At 43.4% G+C, this 15,987-nt stretch overlaps 2 protein-coding genes across 2 annotated transcripts in view; one reads left to right on the top strand and one right to left on the bottom strand.

Annotated features, from left to right (window-relative positions):
• Positions 1-15,987, bottom strand: part of SLC9A7 (solute carrier family 9 member A7) — a 147,532-nt gene that overhangs the window by 10,197 nt on the left and 121,348 nt on the right. Inside the window, exons 14-15 of the mRNA XM_024116911.3 lie at positions 15,856-15,919; positions 7,140-7,222 (exon numbers count right to left, since the gene is read on the bottom strand). Coding sequence (XP_023972679.1) covers positions 7,140-7,222; positions 15,856-15,919 — 147 coding nt within the window. The remainder of the gene's footprint in view (positions 1-7,139; positions 7,223-15,855; positions 15,920-15,987) is intronic.
• The window catches only part of CHST7 (carbohydrate sulfotransferase 7), a 79,001-nt gene that overhangs the window by 43,152 nt on the left and 19,862 nt on the right, over positions 1-15,987 (top strand). The gene's annotated exons all lie outside the window — the stretch shown is intronic.

Here is a 15,987-nt window from a genome sequence, read left to right as displayed (position 1 = left end):
AGAGCTCAAGCTCCGGACGCGCAGGCTCAGCGGCCATGGCTCACGGGCCCAGCCGCTCCGCGGCACGTGGGATCTTCCCGGACTGGGGCACGAACCCGTGTCCCCTGCATCGGCAGGCGGACTCTCAACCACTGCACCACCAGGGAAGCCCCAGCCTTCCAGCTTTTGACACACAACCAGCTCATGTTTTGGAAACAGGAAATCTTGTAGCTGGAGTGGAGATGTTACAGCCCCTGGGTCCCCTCTCCCCAGAGATCACATGGTGGAAATGTTCGAGGTGGACAGGACCTGAGAGGATTCGGCAAAACTGTTTCACGAAGGTCACTCAGACCTCAACCTCCCACCTTCCCATACGGGACTATTCTTCCCTCTACCCGCTGCCTCTCTCCCAGACTCGCCAACACAGTTTTTCCACCTCGACACTAGTGGCATTGTGGGCCAGGTCACCCTTTGTCGTAGGGGGCTGTCCTGCACTGTAGGATGTCTAGCAGCATCTCTGGCCTCTACCCCCTAGAGCACCCCCAACCCTTCCCTCAGGTGTGACAACAAAAACATCTCCTGACATGGCCCAGTGTCCCCTGAGAAGCAAACCTGCCCTCAATTGAGCCCCCTGTTCTAACATGAAGGTCAACTGTTCTGTGGAGACCGGCTCAGGGTTTGCCAATCTACGGATATTTGTGCTGGCAAATGTGCAGCCCTGTGTCACATTACGATGGAGCTGGGACCATTTCTGATAACCCAGAGCCGAAGCAATGTGGAAAAGGTGGAGACCTACAGGGCCACCTCAAACGCAGGAATGGCCAAGAGACTTTAAAGGCAGGTGAGAAGGAGTCACAGCTGTCTGTACCCAAGCGGATGACTGCTCCGAGCACCATCACCTCCTGTCTTCATTCAGAGCAGCACGAGAGAGAAAAGGCTTCTCCTACAGGAGGAGATGGAAGGGTGACCCCTGGGTAAAATTCTGACTGGGAATTACTCATCAAAGGAAGATGTGCGGGCTCTGCTGGGACTCTATAAGCAGAACAAGCCCCCTCTGACTGCTGTCCTCATTCCTAGAAACAGCCCCTACAGGCCTATCAGTTTTCTTGTGTCTTCAGCTCAGAAGCTGACAGCAGCTGGATTTGCAGAATGACTAATACAAAAGAGTTCCGGGGCACCCAGAGGCTACCTTTCATTTCAGTTCCCTGTCTTGGGCAGTTCAAAGACAAGCTCGCTCTTCTCAAATACAGAAGGCCCTCTAACAACTTCTTTAAAAGAGGAAAAAATATTTACAGATAGATTTTAAATATTCAGATTGTTGGAAGGGCAAAAATGAAATATCAAGCCTCCCTCCCACCCAGTCTTTCTGGTAATTTACCATTACAACTTTATAGAATACAGTTTTTTTCGCCTATTTCCTGATTTATAAACTGTAGTCAGCTTTTAGCTCCCTCTTATGAAGGATGGTAAATTTAATTCATTTACATTCCTGCCTCTTTTCAATTTTTTTCCTTTCTAATTTTTATTTATAATTAATTTTATACTGTAGATATATAACATTTGCATTCTGTAACTAATAAGCAAATATCTGCTTTGTCTATGGATTGAGCCTAATGTTAAAGACCAATAAGCAGCACTTGTAATAATGTAATTTATGAGTATTATTCACTGTAACCAAGGAGAGTGGTTGGAATACTATTAAAGGAAATGTAATACAATGTCATTTAAACTTTGTTAGAAATGAACATTTGAGTATCTTGCAAAAAAGAAAAAAAGATCTTCTTTTAATTTCTTTTTGATCTTGTTCACTTCTTCTGGGTTATAACAAATCACTATCCCCTTAGTTGGATTTTGTTTTGTTTAATCCTTATGTAATTTTCCCTCCTTCTTATAGAGTGTGCACGGTGCTAAACTTTCGGAATTCTTGCATGTCTGAAAGCCACCCTCCTTTTTTTTGCTCATTTTTGATTAACAGTTTGGGTATAGAATTCTAAGCTCAGAAAATTTTTTTTCATCCTAGGACTTTCATTTTGTTGATGGTTTCCTTTGCTTTGCAGAAATTTTTTAGTTTGATGTAAAAAATTTTACACGTGTTTATTTTTGCTTTTGTTGCCTGTGCTTTTGGTGTCAAACACAACAACAACAACAACAATTCAGTGCCAAGACCAATGTCAAGGAGCTTTTCCCCTTTGTTTTCATCTAGGAGTTTTATGATTTCAGGTCTTACATTTAAGTTTTTAATCCATTTTGAGTTGATTTTTATGAGTGGTATAAGATGAGGTCCAGTTTCATTCTTTTGCATGTGGCTGTCCAGTTTTCCCAACACCATTTATTAAAGAGACTGCCCTTTCCCCATTGTGTTTCCTTGGCATGTTGGTCTTGACTCTATATGCAAGGGTTTATTTCTGGACTTCTTATTCTGTTCCTTTGATCTGTGTGTCTGTTTTTATGCCAATGCCATACTTTTTTGATTACTGCACCTTTGTAATAGAATTTGAAACCAGGAAGTGTGATGCCTCCAGCTTTGTTCTTTTTCCTCAAGATGGCTTTAGCTATTTAGGTTCTTTCGTGGTTCCATACAAATTTTAGGATGGTTTTTCTTTTTCTGTGAAAAATACCATCAGAGTTTTGATAGAGATTGTACTGAACCTGTAGGTCGCTTTGGGCAGTGTGGACATTTTAACAATACTAATTCTTCCAATCCATGAACACAGTCCTTTCTGATTTCTATGCCTTTTATTTCTTCTTCTTGCCTAACTGCTTTGGTTAGTATTTCCAGTACTGTGTTGAATAGACGTGGCAAGAGTGCACACCCTTGCCTTGCTCCAGATCTGACAGGAAAAGCTTTCAGCTTTTCACCATTGAGTATCATGTTAGCTGTGGGTTTGTCATATGTGGTCTTTATTATGTTGAGGTACATTCCATCTATACCTAATTTGTTGAGAGTTTTTCTCATAAAAGAATGCTGGATTTTGTCAAATGCTTTTTCTGCATCTATTGAGATGATCACATGATTTTTATTTTGTTAATGTGGTGTTCACATTGATTATGTGGCATCCCCCAGGGATAAATCCCACTTGATTATGATGTCTGATCCTTTTAATGTGCTATAGAATTCAGTTTTTTAGTATTCTGTTGAAGATTTTTACATCTATGTTCACCAGGGATATTGGCCTGTAATTTTCTTTTCTTGTAGTGTCCTTGGTGGGCTTTAATATCAGGGCCATGCTGGCCTCAAAAAATGAATTTGGGAGTATTCCCCCATCTTCAATTTTTTGGAAGAGTTTGAGAAGGGTTAATTCTTTTTTTCTTTTTTTTTCTGTTTTTTTTTTTTGGCTGCACCACACGGCTTGTGGGATCTTAGTTCCCCCACCAGGGATTGAACCTGGGCCCTCGGCAGTGAGAGCCCGGAGTCCTAACCACTGGACCTCCAGGGAATTCCCAGATTAATTCTTCTTTAAATGTTTGGTAGAATTCACCAGTGAAGCCATATAGTCCTGGGCTTTTCTTTGCTGTGAGGCTTTTAATTACTGATTCAATGTCCTTACTTGTATTGGTCTGTTCAGATTTTCTATTTCTTCATGATCCAGTCTTGGTAAGTTGCATGTTTCTAGGAACTTATCCATTTCATTTAGGTTATACGATTTTTGGTGAATAATTGTTCACAGTGGTCTGTTATGAGCCTATATATTTCTGTGGTATTAGTTGTAATGTTTCCTCTTTCATTTGATGTTATTTATTTGAGTCTTCTCTTTTTCTTAGTCTAACTAAACGCTTATCAATTTTGTTCATCTTTTCAAAAAAACAACTCTTAGTTTTGTTGATCTTTTCTATTGTTTTCTGAGTCTCTATTTTATTTATTTCTGCTCTGGCCTTTGTTATGTCCTTCCTTCTACTAATTTTGGGCTTTGTTTGTTCTTCTTTTTCTAGTTCCTTGAGGAGTAAAGTTAGGTTGTTTGAGATCTTTCTTTTTTCTTAATGTATCACTTATCACTATGAACTTCCCTCTCAAAACTGCTTTTGTTGCATTCCATAAGTTTTCCTGTGTTGTGTTTCCATTTTCATTAGTCTCAAGATAATTTTTAAATTTCTCTTCTGATTTCTCTGTTGACCCATTGATTGTTTAGGAGTGTGTTGTTTAACGTCCACATATTTGTGAACTTTCCAGTTTTTCTCCTGTTACTGATTTCTAGTTTCATACTATTGTGGTCGGAAAAGATACTTGGTATGATTTCAATTTTCATAAATTTGCTAAGACTTGTTTTGTGACCCAACATATGATCTATCCTGGAGAATGTTCCATGTGCACTTGAGAAGAATGTATATTCTGTTGTTGGATGGAATGTTCTGTATATGCCTAAACGTCATTTAGTCTAAAATGTAGTTCAAGCCCAATGTTTCCTTATTCATTTACTGTCCAAATGATCTATCACTTTAGCATTTTGTCACTCTCCTGTGAACTCTCTCCAATTTTCTCTACATCCTTTCCAAGCCCAGTGAGTAACATGCATTCTGAATTACAATGCAGACAAAGTTCATATGACTTAAAAAAAAATCCCTAGGGGTTCTATTGTAGTTAATAGCAAACAAGGTAATTCGAACCATCTTTTCCACTGAGGCTAACTAAAAAAGCCGGGAAAATAAAACACAACAAAATTTTCTGCTTAATGGCATCAGAAAGCTACCATGGCAGTGAAGAGGGCCAGAGTCTGGAAAAGGAAATCCAAGAGGTGAGCCATGCACACGGTGAGCCATGTTTTCCCTAAAAGCACCTGAGAAGCTAAGCAGAGCATCTGGCAGACTCACAAAAACAGAGTGAATCTGACAAAAACTGGAGTCCAGGGTCTTCTGAGGAAGTCTACATAAATACTCTAGGCTCCAGGTTGGAACCCTAGAAGAAAGGGCACACAGAAAACAGACTAACCCTCACAGGAACTGAAGCCCAGATTCATGTCACCTTTATTCCTGATTGGATTAAAGTGATCTGGAATTGCTAATTCCCCTAACCTTGCCACTGACCAGATATAAGGTAAATCATCTCTGAAAGGTGAAAGATGATAACCTCATCTAGAGCATCTCAAATTATCTCTATACTTTTTCATTGCTCATGTCTGTCACTTATTTAAAAAAAAAACAAACACAGATGTACAGAAGGTAAACAATAAAGCTCCTAGAAGATATCATAGGAATTTGGCTTTATGACTTTGGAGTAGACTTCTAAAACAGAACACAAACAATAATAACCAGAAAAGATAAGATCAAGAAATTGGATTGGACCTTTTGTTCATCAAAAGATTCTATCTAAAAGTGAAAAGGCAAGTCACAAGTAGAGAAGATATTTTTTATCACATATAACTAGCAAAATACTCATATCTAGAATACACAGGAACTCTTAAAATCGGTAATAAAAAGGCCAATGACCCAAGAGAAAAATGGGCAAGAGACTTGAACAGGCACTTCACAAAGGAAGATACCAAAGGGCCAGTAAATATATGATAAGGTGCTCAACTTCATTAGTCACTAGGTAAATGCAAATTAAAACCACAATGGGGGCTTCCCTGGTGGCGCAGTGGTAGTGGTTAAGAGTCCGCCTGCCGATGCAGGGGACACGGGTTTGTGCCCCAGTCCGGGAAGATTCCACGTGCCACGGAGCGGCTAGGCCCATGAGCCATGGCCGCTGAGCCTGCACGTCCAGAGCCTGTGCTCTGCAATGGGAGAGGCCACAACAGTGAGAGGCCCGCGTACCAAAAAAAAAAAAAAAAAAAAAACAACCACAAAGGAATATAATCTATAAAAATATTGAATCACTGTGTTGTACACCTGAAACTAATATAATATGTAAATCAACTATACTTCCATTAAAAAAACCCACAATGAAATACCACTATAAATCCACTAGAAAGGCTAAAATTAACAAGACTGGCAATACCAACCAGTGAGGATGTGGAGCAAATGGAACTCTCATACGCTAGAGGTAAGTGTGAAAAGTGGTACCACCATTTTATAAAACTGTTTGACACCATCTTCTAAAGTTGAACCTTTACATGTCCTATGACTCAGCAATTTCACTCCTGGGTATATTCCCAACAAAAATGTATGTAAACATGCACCAAAAGACATGTATAAGAATGTTCATAGCGGTATTTTTCATCGTAGCTCCAAATTAGAAACAATCTACATGTTCATCAACAGGAATGATAAGTAAATTATGATATAGTCATACAATGAAATACTATACAGCAATGAAAATAGATGAACTAGAGCTACAACATGGATGAATCACACAAATAATGTCAAGCCAAACAAACCAGATACTAAAATATATACGCTCTATAATCACATTTAAACAAAGTTCAGAAACAGGTAATATTATTAAGTGTTGCTAGAAGTCAGGAGAGTGGTTACGTTTGGGGAGGAGAAAGGGGCAGTAATTGGGTTATGGCATGAGGGGAACTGGTAATTTTGTGTTTCATGACCTGTTTGGTATTGAGTGTACTTATTTTGCAATAACTCGCAGAACACTTATGATTTATGTACTTTCCTATACGTATTCTTTACGTGAATAAAAAAATTTTAAACACTTTCAAAGTCTCCAAAGACCACATATAAGCTACCTACCCATTTGACCGCTATGTCAACTTAAGAAACCATGAAAGTGTAACTTTTTGGTTTTTAATTTTTCACCTGGGGCCAATTGAATCTACTAGAACAGAGTCTTCCTGGCATGTGGTCCAGTTAAGGCCAGGATCAGACTTGGCCAGACTCGGTTCAGCCAATAGGAATCATCCTCTCCACATGGATTAACTGGCCAACCTCCACTTCCCTTCCTGACCACAGAATGGTTCAAGTGGAATTTTAACTAATTCACCTACACAGGCATATTTCCCTTGGACACAAAGCTCTGAAGAGCCACGGGAGTCTACCAGGCTGTGGACTGGCTACCCTAATGATGTGCAAACATTCCTCTTTGCCAGAGAGATGCTCGTTATGACTGCCTGTGGTTGAATGATCATTGCATGTGTCCCAAGAGAGGACTGACTACACCTGTAGCAGCAAGCACACATCTTTCCTTGCTCATCAGAAGTCATTTACTGACAACTCAACAAGAGGATTTCATCACTGATGTTTCACAAATACAGGGAATCCCCTTAAAAGGATACTTGTGGTCAAAGCTGTACCACAGCCTGAATAGCCATGCACTCTCCTGCTTTGTCCGGTTTCCTCTGGCAGTATCTGGACCATCCTAGGAATAAACAAGAAGAAATATACTTAGTTGCAGAAAAGGGATTGAAATAGGAGGAAAAGCTTCCCTTTTAACCATAACCTTTAGAGATTTTGAGCTCAGAGTCAAACATCCTGTATGACCAAAATTTCAAAGATTTATTGGGAGGTAATATTTTAAAAGAAATCAAATAAATCCAAAAGGCAGACAAATCAATCCCCAAAGAAACAGGCTTGGTTATGTCTGAGGGTAGACCAACTCAATGTAGTACAAAATTTCTTTTGGCATTTTTACTGTAATTTTCCTCAGAGTGCCTTTTAGCAGGTTAATTACCCTAAAGTAGTCTAGATCCTAACAGGCCAAAATTGATTTATAGAGAAGATTAAAGAAAGCGTCTGTAAAACCAACTTTCCAGGTCCCCCACAGCTGGCCTGGGGAAATCACGCTTGGTTGAGTTTCCTGACAAACCAGCCAAGGGCTCTTTGTGGTCCTTACCCAGGCACCTGCATTGTGTTCCAGGCAGTTAGTAACTTGCCCTCCCAGCTTTAGGAAGGGAGTGGGGGAGGTGGGCAGGGGAAAGGGAGCCAGAATCAGCATCTCTGTTATTTTCTCTGCCCTCAGGTAGTACGTTCCTTTACTACTCCTCTCATGCCTTTCCAACTCAAACATCCCCATCATTTCATTTTCAAAGTAACTGGCACAATCAAACATTCATTTGTGGTTTAGGAAATCTGTTCTGTGCAAGTAGGATAAGCAGCACAATTAATATTAAAAAGTGGACTGATGGCAGCAGTCTGAGGGCACTGCTGGAGTTCTATGTTGCTGGATGAGAAGCTCTGAAAGTACAGGATGCTTGTGAAGCGCAGTCATTTTTATCATCCTCCTCTTGAATGTTCTAGGCAGAGGCAGCTCTACAAGTAAGGGGCAATCAAGAATAACCAAATAAAAGTTGAGTCAACGATTACAAGTATGTAGTTCCAAATCTCAGTGGGTGTAAATTCTACCTGTAGTAGAGATGCCAAGAAGGAGTCAGAAATCTCTGAGAAGGTAAGATACAGACAAGCATATAGGGAGGGAAGTTAGCAAGCACTATTTAAATTCCTAATATTTCCAACGGCAAAGATGACTTTTAAAAACAGAGTCCCCCACGGTATTTGAGGAATGTTTAGTGACATATATGCAAATGGCTTAGTTAAATGGGCCCTTCTGTGGATGAGGAAATAAAAAGGAGAGACCCCAGAGACTAACTTTATTTCACATTTTAATAAATCACGTAGGGAAAAGGGGGCACAGAAATGTCTCTATTTGCAGATAACAATCATTCCTTCAGGTAATTAATTGTTAGCCCAATGACAACTCTAGGGAGATTTCGAAATGCCACACGACTGAGTGGAAAAGTGGTAGATGACTTTTTTGAGAGATGACCGTTTTACGAAAAAAATTAAATGCTTCTTTATAAAGTGATAGGCTCTAAGCTCTTGGTTCTAAGTGTCTGTAGAATCTTACTAAAGAAAAAACTAGCAAGATGATAAACATCTTCTGGAAGGATGCTATAAACCATTGGGCATAAGACAAGTTCCCCAAAGTCACTTTTGTCTGCTCTTCCACTAAAATAACAATAAAAATGGCAAACCCCTATTCTGTCATCCTAACCTCTGCATTATCAAATCACAGTGCATTCTCATCACCTGCAACACTTAAGTTCTTGCCATCTCACCTTAAGGAAGCTACAGGAGACTGACCTATAGAAGCCCCAAGAGGGACAATGAAAATGAGTAAAGCAAGGGAAAGGCTTTTTTTTGAAGGCAAATTAAGAGAAGGTCTTCTCAGCCTACAAAGAGATATGCCTACAGTCCACAAATAAGATAAAGTGATCTTAGAAATGTAAGACATTAAGAGCCAACCCTGAAAGGTTACAAATTCAGGGCAAATAAAAAGTGCAACTCTGTAACGGGGGTGGGTGTTAAACAACTTCTTATTCTAGGAGATGGGGCCAGAAGCATGATTATGTACAGGAAGAACTTGGATAAATCCACATATAGAGGCTTTGGGGAAATCGGGGAGGGTCTGTGGAACAGGACTGATTTTTTTAAGCTGACCCGGAAGACAATCAACAACTGCTTCCTGGCATGATTTGGGCGGCTACCATTCACAAGCCAGCCAGCCCTTCCTGCGGGCTCCAAGCAGGGGTCGGTGTGGGTGCAGGTGATCCTACAGTAGGTGGGCTGCCTGCCTGCACTGCCCAGAGAAAAAGCGGGGACTTGGCTCTCCCACCATGCCCTCCTCAAAACCTCCATCCCCACCAGGACGGTTCCCACCCCCATGTCTTTAGTTCAGGCTGCTTCTAGAATCCAGAACACCCTTGCATACTCTCACCTTCTTCCACCCACAACACCTACCTGGCTGATCCCTATTCATCTTTCAAGGCTGTGCACAAGGTTGGCATCTCTGAGAAATGTTTCAAAGGCAATGCAGTGCTCCAAGAGGCGTAGGTGTAACCATCACAGGCTTTCTCAACAGACTACCTGGGTCCAAGTCCTAGCTCTACCCCTGACTGTGCCTTTGCCCTGCTGTGTGACTCTGGGCAAGTGTAAATTGAGACATAATCGACATATAACATTGTGTATGTTTAAGGTGTACACCAGTGTTGGTTTGATATGTTTATATATTGCAGTTTGATTACCACCGTAGGTTAGCTAATGCCTCTGTCCTGTCACATAATTACCATTTCTATTTTGTGGTGAGAACAATTAAGATCTAGTCTCTTAGCAACTTTATAGTTTATAATATAGTATTGTTGACTACATTCACTATGTTGTACATTAGCTCTCCAGAACTTGTTTATCTACTAGTTGCAAGTTTCTCCCCAAATCTCCCCCTCCCCAGTCCCCCAGCCCCTGGTAACCACCATTCTGCTCTCTGTCCTTATGAGTTACACAAGGGATTTTAAAACATTTTACTGAAATTGTTAATAGAGAAGCCCCTTCAGGAAAATAAATACCACTAGCTCTGCTTATCACCAATTTTTGAGCATGAAACAATGAATGGCTATTTCTCCTGCATTAATTAAGCACCTACTGTGTGCCAGGTACCATGCTGGGTGCTGGAAACACAAAGAGGAATGAGACCCAGCACCTGCCACTTGAGGAGCACATTTCCAGAGGGGGAGACAGACAGACAGATACATATGGGGTGAAGAAAAAGAAAGCAGATTGAAGACCTGGGGAGTGGCAAAAGGTCCTATTTTGAAGTAATTTTTCTAGAATTAATGAATAATGATTTCTGGGTAGAGCTATATTTCATTCCATTCTTATTGTTAAGAGATGTATTTTTTATGTTAAGGTCATTACAATAATGAGAAAAGCTTTTTTTTTTTCAGAGATGCAGCAGAATACTGCCCCTGCCCCCCAAAGATTTCTACATCCTAATCCCTGGAGCCTGTGTCTGTTAACATTACACAGCAAAAGGGGCTTTGTGGGTGGACTTAAGGTTTTCCAGGTAGGCCTAGTATAATCACATGGGCCCTGAAAAGTGGACAAGGCGGGCAAGAGAGTCAGAGAGATGCGGTGGGAGAAGAGGCAGGAGAGATTCAGAGCATGAAGTTTTCATAGCTGGAAGTGGAGGGGGTCAAGAGCCAGGAAACGTGGGTGCTTCTAGGACCTGAGCTTGACTCCCGGCCAATGGCCAGCAAGGAAACAGGACCTCAGTCCTACAAGCACATGGAAGGGAATTCTACCAACAACCTGAAGGAGCCTGGAGGTGGCTTCTCCCCCAGAGCCCAACCCCACTGACACCTTGACTTTGGCCTTAAGAGACCTAAAAGAGAGAAACCAGTAGAGCCCACCAGACTTCTGACCTACAGAACTATAAGACTGTATTGTTTTAAGCCACTGAGTTTGTGGCAATTTGTTACAGCAACGATATGAAACTAATGCAGAGCAAAAGAGTACATAATTGATGCAACCCGATTTGGGTCTTTCTCATGTCCCCGGGATGGTGGGGCCAAGATTTCTCAGAAGGGGGGTAACACAGGGTTTAAAAACAGGGAATGAAGAGCTCCACACTGCCTCCACCAGGGCTTCTCAAATTGTAAAGTGCACACAACCGCCCTGGCACCCTGTTAAAGCGAACATTCTGATTCTGTGGGTTCAGGTGGGGCCTGAGAGTCTGCATTTCTAACGAGCTCTCTGGTAATGCCCAGGCTGCTGTCCACGGGGACACTCGGAACGGCAGGGGGGAGGTTCACGGTCCCTCTTGGAGAAGCAGACAAGGCCCTCCACCATCTCGCCTCTGCCACTCTCCACCCTTACCCTTCATCACATTGTCACCAAGCCCTTAAGGACAGAGATTCATTTGTCGTGTTTGCAAATGTATTCCCAGAGCCTGCAAGAATGTCTGAAATATAACAGATGCTCCATAAATATTTGTCAAATGAATGAATAAATGTTAATTTTGAACTTCTAAGACACACACAAAAAAGAATAGCAGAAAGGGAAATCAGGGGCCAAGGAGGCCATCAGAAAAACAAAAAAGTGTGGTGGGGAAGGCAGTCAGAGAGTAGTAATCTGAGGAAAGGCACTTCAGCAACTGTTTGAAGTTAAAGATTTAAGGGACTGGATGTCAGATTTTAGCCTGGAAGGAAACTGGGGGATGACCCAGGAACAAACAAATCCAACTTGCCCAGAAAGGTATATGTGAATGCAACTATAAACAGCTGAGTTTCTGCAGTTTTCAGGTACGTACACACACACACACACACACACACACACACACACACACACACACACCACAAGCACAGTGGTTTCCCTTCCCCCACATTCCACTAATATCCTGCTTGTGACCTTGTCCTGCTGAGATGACAGAGGCAGGATACATTCAGATTCATGTTCCTAGCTACTCCAAAGCGGCCTCATCAATGAGCGCGCTTCTGTAAACTTGGGGAAGGAAGTGAATGATGTGTCTGCGTGTCCGGCCAACATAAATCTCAGCTGCATCTGGCATGAAAAATCCCCCCCTTAATGGGTTGGGAGGCCACCCCCAGGCCCAGGCAGCTTGCCTCCAGCTGGGCTTGTTTTTGTTTTGGTTGCAAAGTCACCAAGACCTCTGCAGAAACAAAGCAGCTGAGTTTTTTGTTTTGTTTTGTTCTAATGAGTCAAACTTGCCAGGGACATGAAGCTGAAGTCTATCCACGATATTCTTATGCTTCCCTCACAAAGAGCCAAAAGTTCTGTCCAACAGCTCCCTTCTTTCGCCCACATGAGCTAATATTCTGTGGCTCTGTAGCCATGACTCGGCTTATAACCTTGGGCTTCTAGGACCGGTGAGGAAAATCGTGCTCCTTATAAATTGTGCTTTCCCGTCAAACATCACTTTTTTGTTTGTTTGTTTGCTTTTAGCAAGATGGGGAACAAACATCTGGACTTCCCCCACCTCTGATTTCAGTTTCATGACAACATTGAGCATGTGACCTGGATCCATTTCAGCGGAAGCTGCAAGGAACCCAGGGTTTCACCCAAAACTGAGAAGCCCATTTAGTTCTCTGTTTTACTGGTTTCTCATGACCACTGAGTGCTCCCAGCCCTGTTGTTAAGGGCTTACTGGATCAAGAAGTCAGGTCAGGAGGACTTGGAGAAATGAGGCCCTTTCTGCATGAGGGCATGAGTCATTTTTCAGAAGCTGTCCTGAAGAGCTGAACTTGAAGTTTGCCTTTTTTTTCCAGTCTGACAGCAATCTTTTTTTTAACATCTTTATTGGAGTATAATTGCTTTACAATGGTGTGTTAGTTTCTGCTCTATAACAAAGTGAATCAGTTATACATATACATATGTTCCCATATCTCTTCCCTCTGACAGTAATCTTGAAAGACTTTCAAAATGCCAACAGAACTGCCTTTGAGGGCCCTCTGCAAGACTGCGTATGAGGTTTGGAAGTAGGGCGGTTAAAGCGAAGGTGTGACACAGCTCCTGACCAGGGCCAGCCAAAGGGGCGCCATTGGGAGTGCAGCGGAAGTGGCTGCCACCTGCCTGGTCAAAATTGGCCCAAAGGGCGGTTTCCAGTGTTCACCCTGCCTGAGGCTGGGGGTGCTACCTTAGCTATCACTGCATGGACTAAATGCACTGCCAGAACCCTAGGCATTTAGGACCCACTGCTTTTCAAACATTTCCACAGCAAGTTTGTTACTAAGTCTAGTTACAAGCCCACTGTCTCTGAGACATAGTAAGTTCAGCTACATGAAACCAACCGAACCATTTCACGTATTTCCTTTCACAGATGCTTGAGTCCAGAGGCAGAAGCAATGGAAAACAGCAAAATGGTCGGGGGGAGGGGGGCAGGGTTGACCAACTTGGAACTGTCAAGATGAAATTGCCCCAAACCCTCGATATCCACCTGGCAGTGACCTGTTTTTCTTACAAAATTAACTTGACTGGCCACAGGTCTATGGAGGATACGTATCCTACCGGAGCCATTATTTTCCCTTCGGTGAAATGAGGATGTCCATCATGAATTTCACCCAGGTTTCCTCAGATCCCAGTTTGGGGGAACCCAAACTGTCAGACTCTAAATTGGCTGCCAGGTGCACAGTTCCTGAACCCCTGTTTTCTAAAGTCCTTAATCAAAGCTCGAGTCAAATAGCAACTTTTCAAAAAGAGCTTCTCATTGAAACCACATGTTCCCAACTGGCACAATGGCCAATTCTAACATAGTCGCAAAGGTCTTCTGGAGCACCATTAAAGTGGGCACCAAGTCTCCAAGTGAAGCTCACTGAAAGCTCTTCCCAAAATGCCTAGAACTTTCAGAGGTCATGGCTTTGTGTCCCTTAAGGGGCATCAACCCAAGAATGGCTCATCAGGCTGTGACCACCCTCAGAGAAAGCTGTGGTGGCGCCCCTGGGCCCCACACGGCACCACATTTTGCGAGATGTGTTAAATCTGATTTGGTAGCTGGAGTCATTTAGAAGATCCTAGGGCATCTAAGACATGCAGACTGGATTTGGGATTAAGTGCAATGATGAGTGTGATGCAAAGCTGACTGAAAGAAAAAGAAACACTCAACATGGCTTTGTTCTTCACTCCCAAGGCCAAATAATACCATTTTGGAAACAAATCTCTGCTCCTATTGTGACTTTCCCTTCCCCCACCTTGCCTGCCCAGGAAACGCAGGCCTGTGGAAGGAGCAAAACCTGGAGGCAGAATGAGCCCACCAGCCCCACAACAGGGCTGATGCGGCAGCTTTAGAACATGGCTGCCACTTCATTTATGCTCCTCCCATCCAGAGGTGATGGTCTCTATCTCCTCCCGCTGAATCTGGGCTGGCCCTAGCAACTTGTTGTAACCAAGAGAAAGTCACGGAAGTGATGCTGTGTGACTTCCAAGGTTAGGCCAGAAAGGGCCACATAGTCTCCACCCTGCTTGCTGGGACACGGGCTTTTGGAAGCCTGAGCCATCACATACAAAGTCCCATACCCTGAGGCCATGGAGAAGCCCTCACAGGCATTCTAGTCACCGGTCCTAGTCTGAGTCCTCCCAGCCCAGGCGCCAGACATATGAGTGAATGAGCCTTTGGATGATTCCAGCTCCCAGCTGTTGAGTTACCCCCAGGTTTCTTCATGGAGCAAAGGCAAGCTGTCCCAACTATGCCCTTTCCAAACCTAGAGAATGCATGTGGATACGAAATTGTTGTTCACTTTCCTTCCTATGTTTGGGGCAGTGCATTATGCTGCAAGAGTGACCGGAGCAGATGGCAAAACCAAGGACCAGCACGTGCCTCTTCCCCCAACCACAACCACCCCCGCCCCACCCCGGTCTCCACCAGGATTCTCTGTGGCAGCAGGAACTCTTCCCTGCTGTCACACGAGATGCGGCCATAGAGCTCTTGCCCTCACCTGCTTCTACAGCTTCCACTCCAGGCTGTCACTGCCACCACCATCCTGCCCAAACCTTAACCGTTAGCCTTGCTGTGACCTTCATCGCCTATGGGGCTGAGGGCTGCTGCTCTGCTACTGCCGCGCTGTCACCCAGCGCCCCTCCTCTCTTGCTCAGATTCCCTGGGCTGGAGAGTTGATCACATCCCTTTCCTTCCCAGAACCAGTTACCGTGAGCCAATCACCAATGTATCCATATATCCGTTCTTGGAAGGTAGGGAGTCAGCTTAAACACACTTTTTGGCCCCTTAATATGTTGTTTAAGAACAGGGACTTTGGGGCTTCCCTGGTGGCGCAGTGGTTGAGGGTCCGCCTGCCGATGCGGGGGACGTGGGTTCGTGCCCCGGTCCGGGCGGATCCCACGTGCCGCGGAGCGGCGGGGCCCGTGGGCCATGGCCGCTGAGCCTGCACGTCCGGAGCCTGTGCTCCACAACGGGAGAGGCCACAACAGTGAGAGGCCCGCGTAATGCAAAAAAAAAAAAAGAACAGGGACTTTGGAGTCAAATCCTGCCTCCATCATTTTCTAATTCTCTGAGCTTAGATGACTCACTTCAACTCTCAAACTTCAGCTTCTAATCTGTAAACTGGGGATAACAGTTCCTACTTCATAAGGTTGTTGTCAAGACCACAATGAGGGAATCCACGTAAACTGCTTGGCGTGTAGTAAACGTTCAATAAATTTTAGCTATTTTTAATAACACCTCCCTGGGAAGAAGCATCTCTTGTGACTTACCCCTTGTAAGACTTGGAAGCTGTCATTGTTGGGTGGTGGGTCTTGATCTGGATCAACACCAACTCTATAAGTCATCAGAGAGAAAGACAAGGAGAAAAACAGAGAGTATTAGCTTGGACCATAGCAACCAGG

This window comes from Physeter macrocephalus, chromosome 21 (genome assembly GCF_002837175.3).
Source record: "Physeter macrocephalus isolate SW-GA chromosome 21, ASM283717v5, whole genome shotgun sequence".
Lineage (NCBI taxonomy): Eukaryota > Metazoa > Chordata > Mammalia > Artiodactyla > Physeteridae > Physeter > Physeter macrocephalus.
Note: the sequence above shows the minus strand (reverse complement) of the source record. Positions and strands in the feature narration are given on the sequence as shown.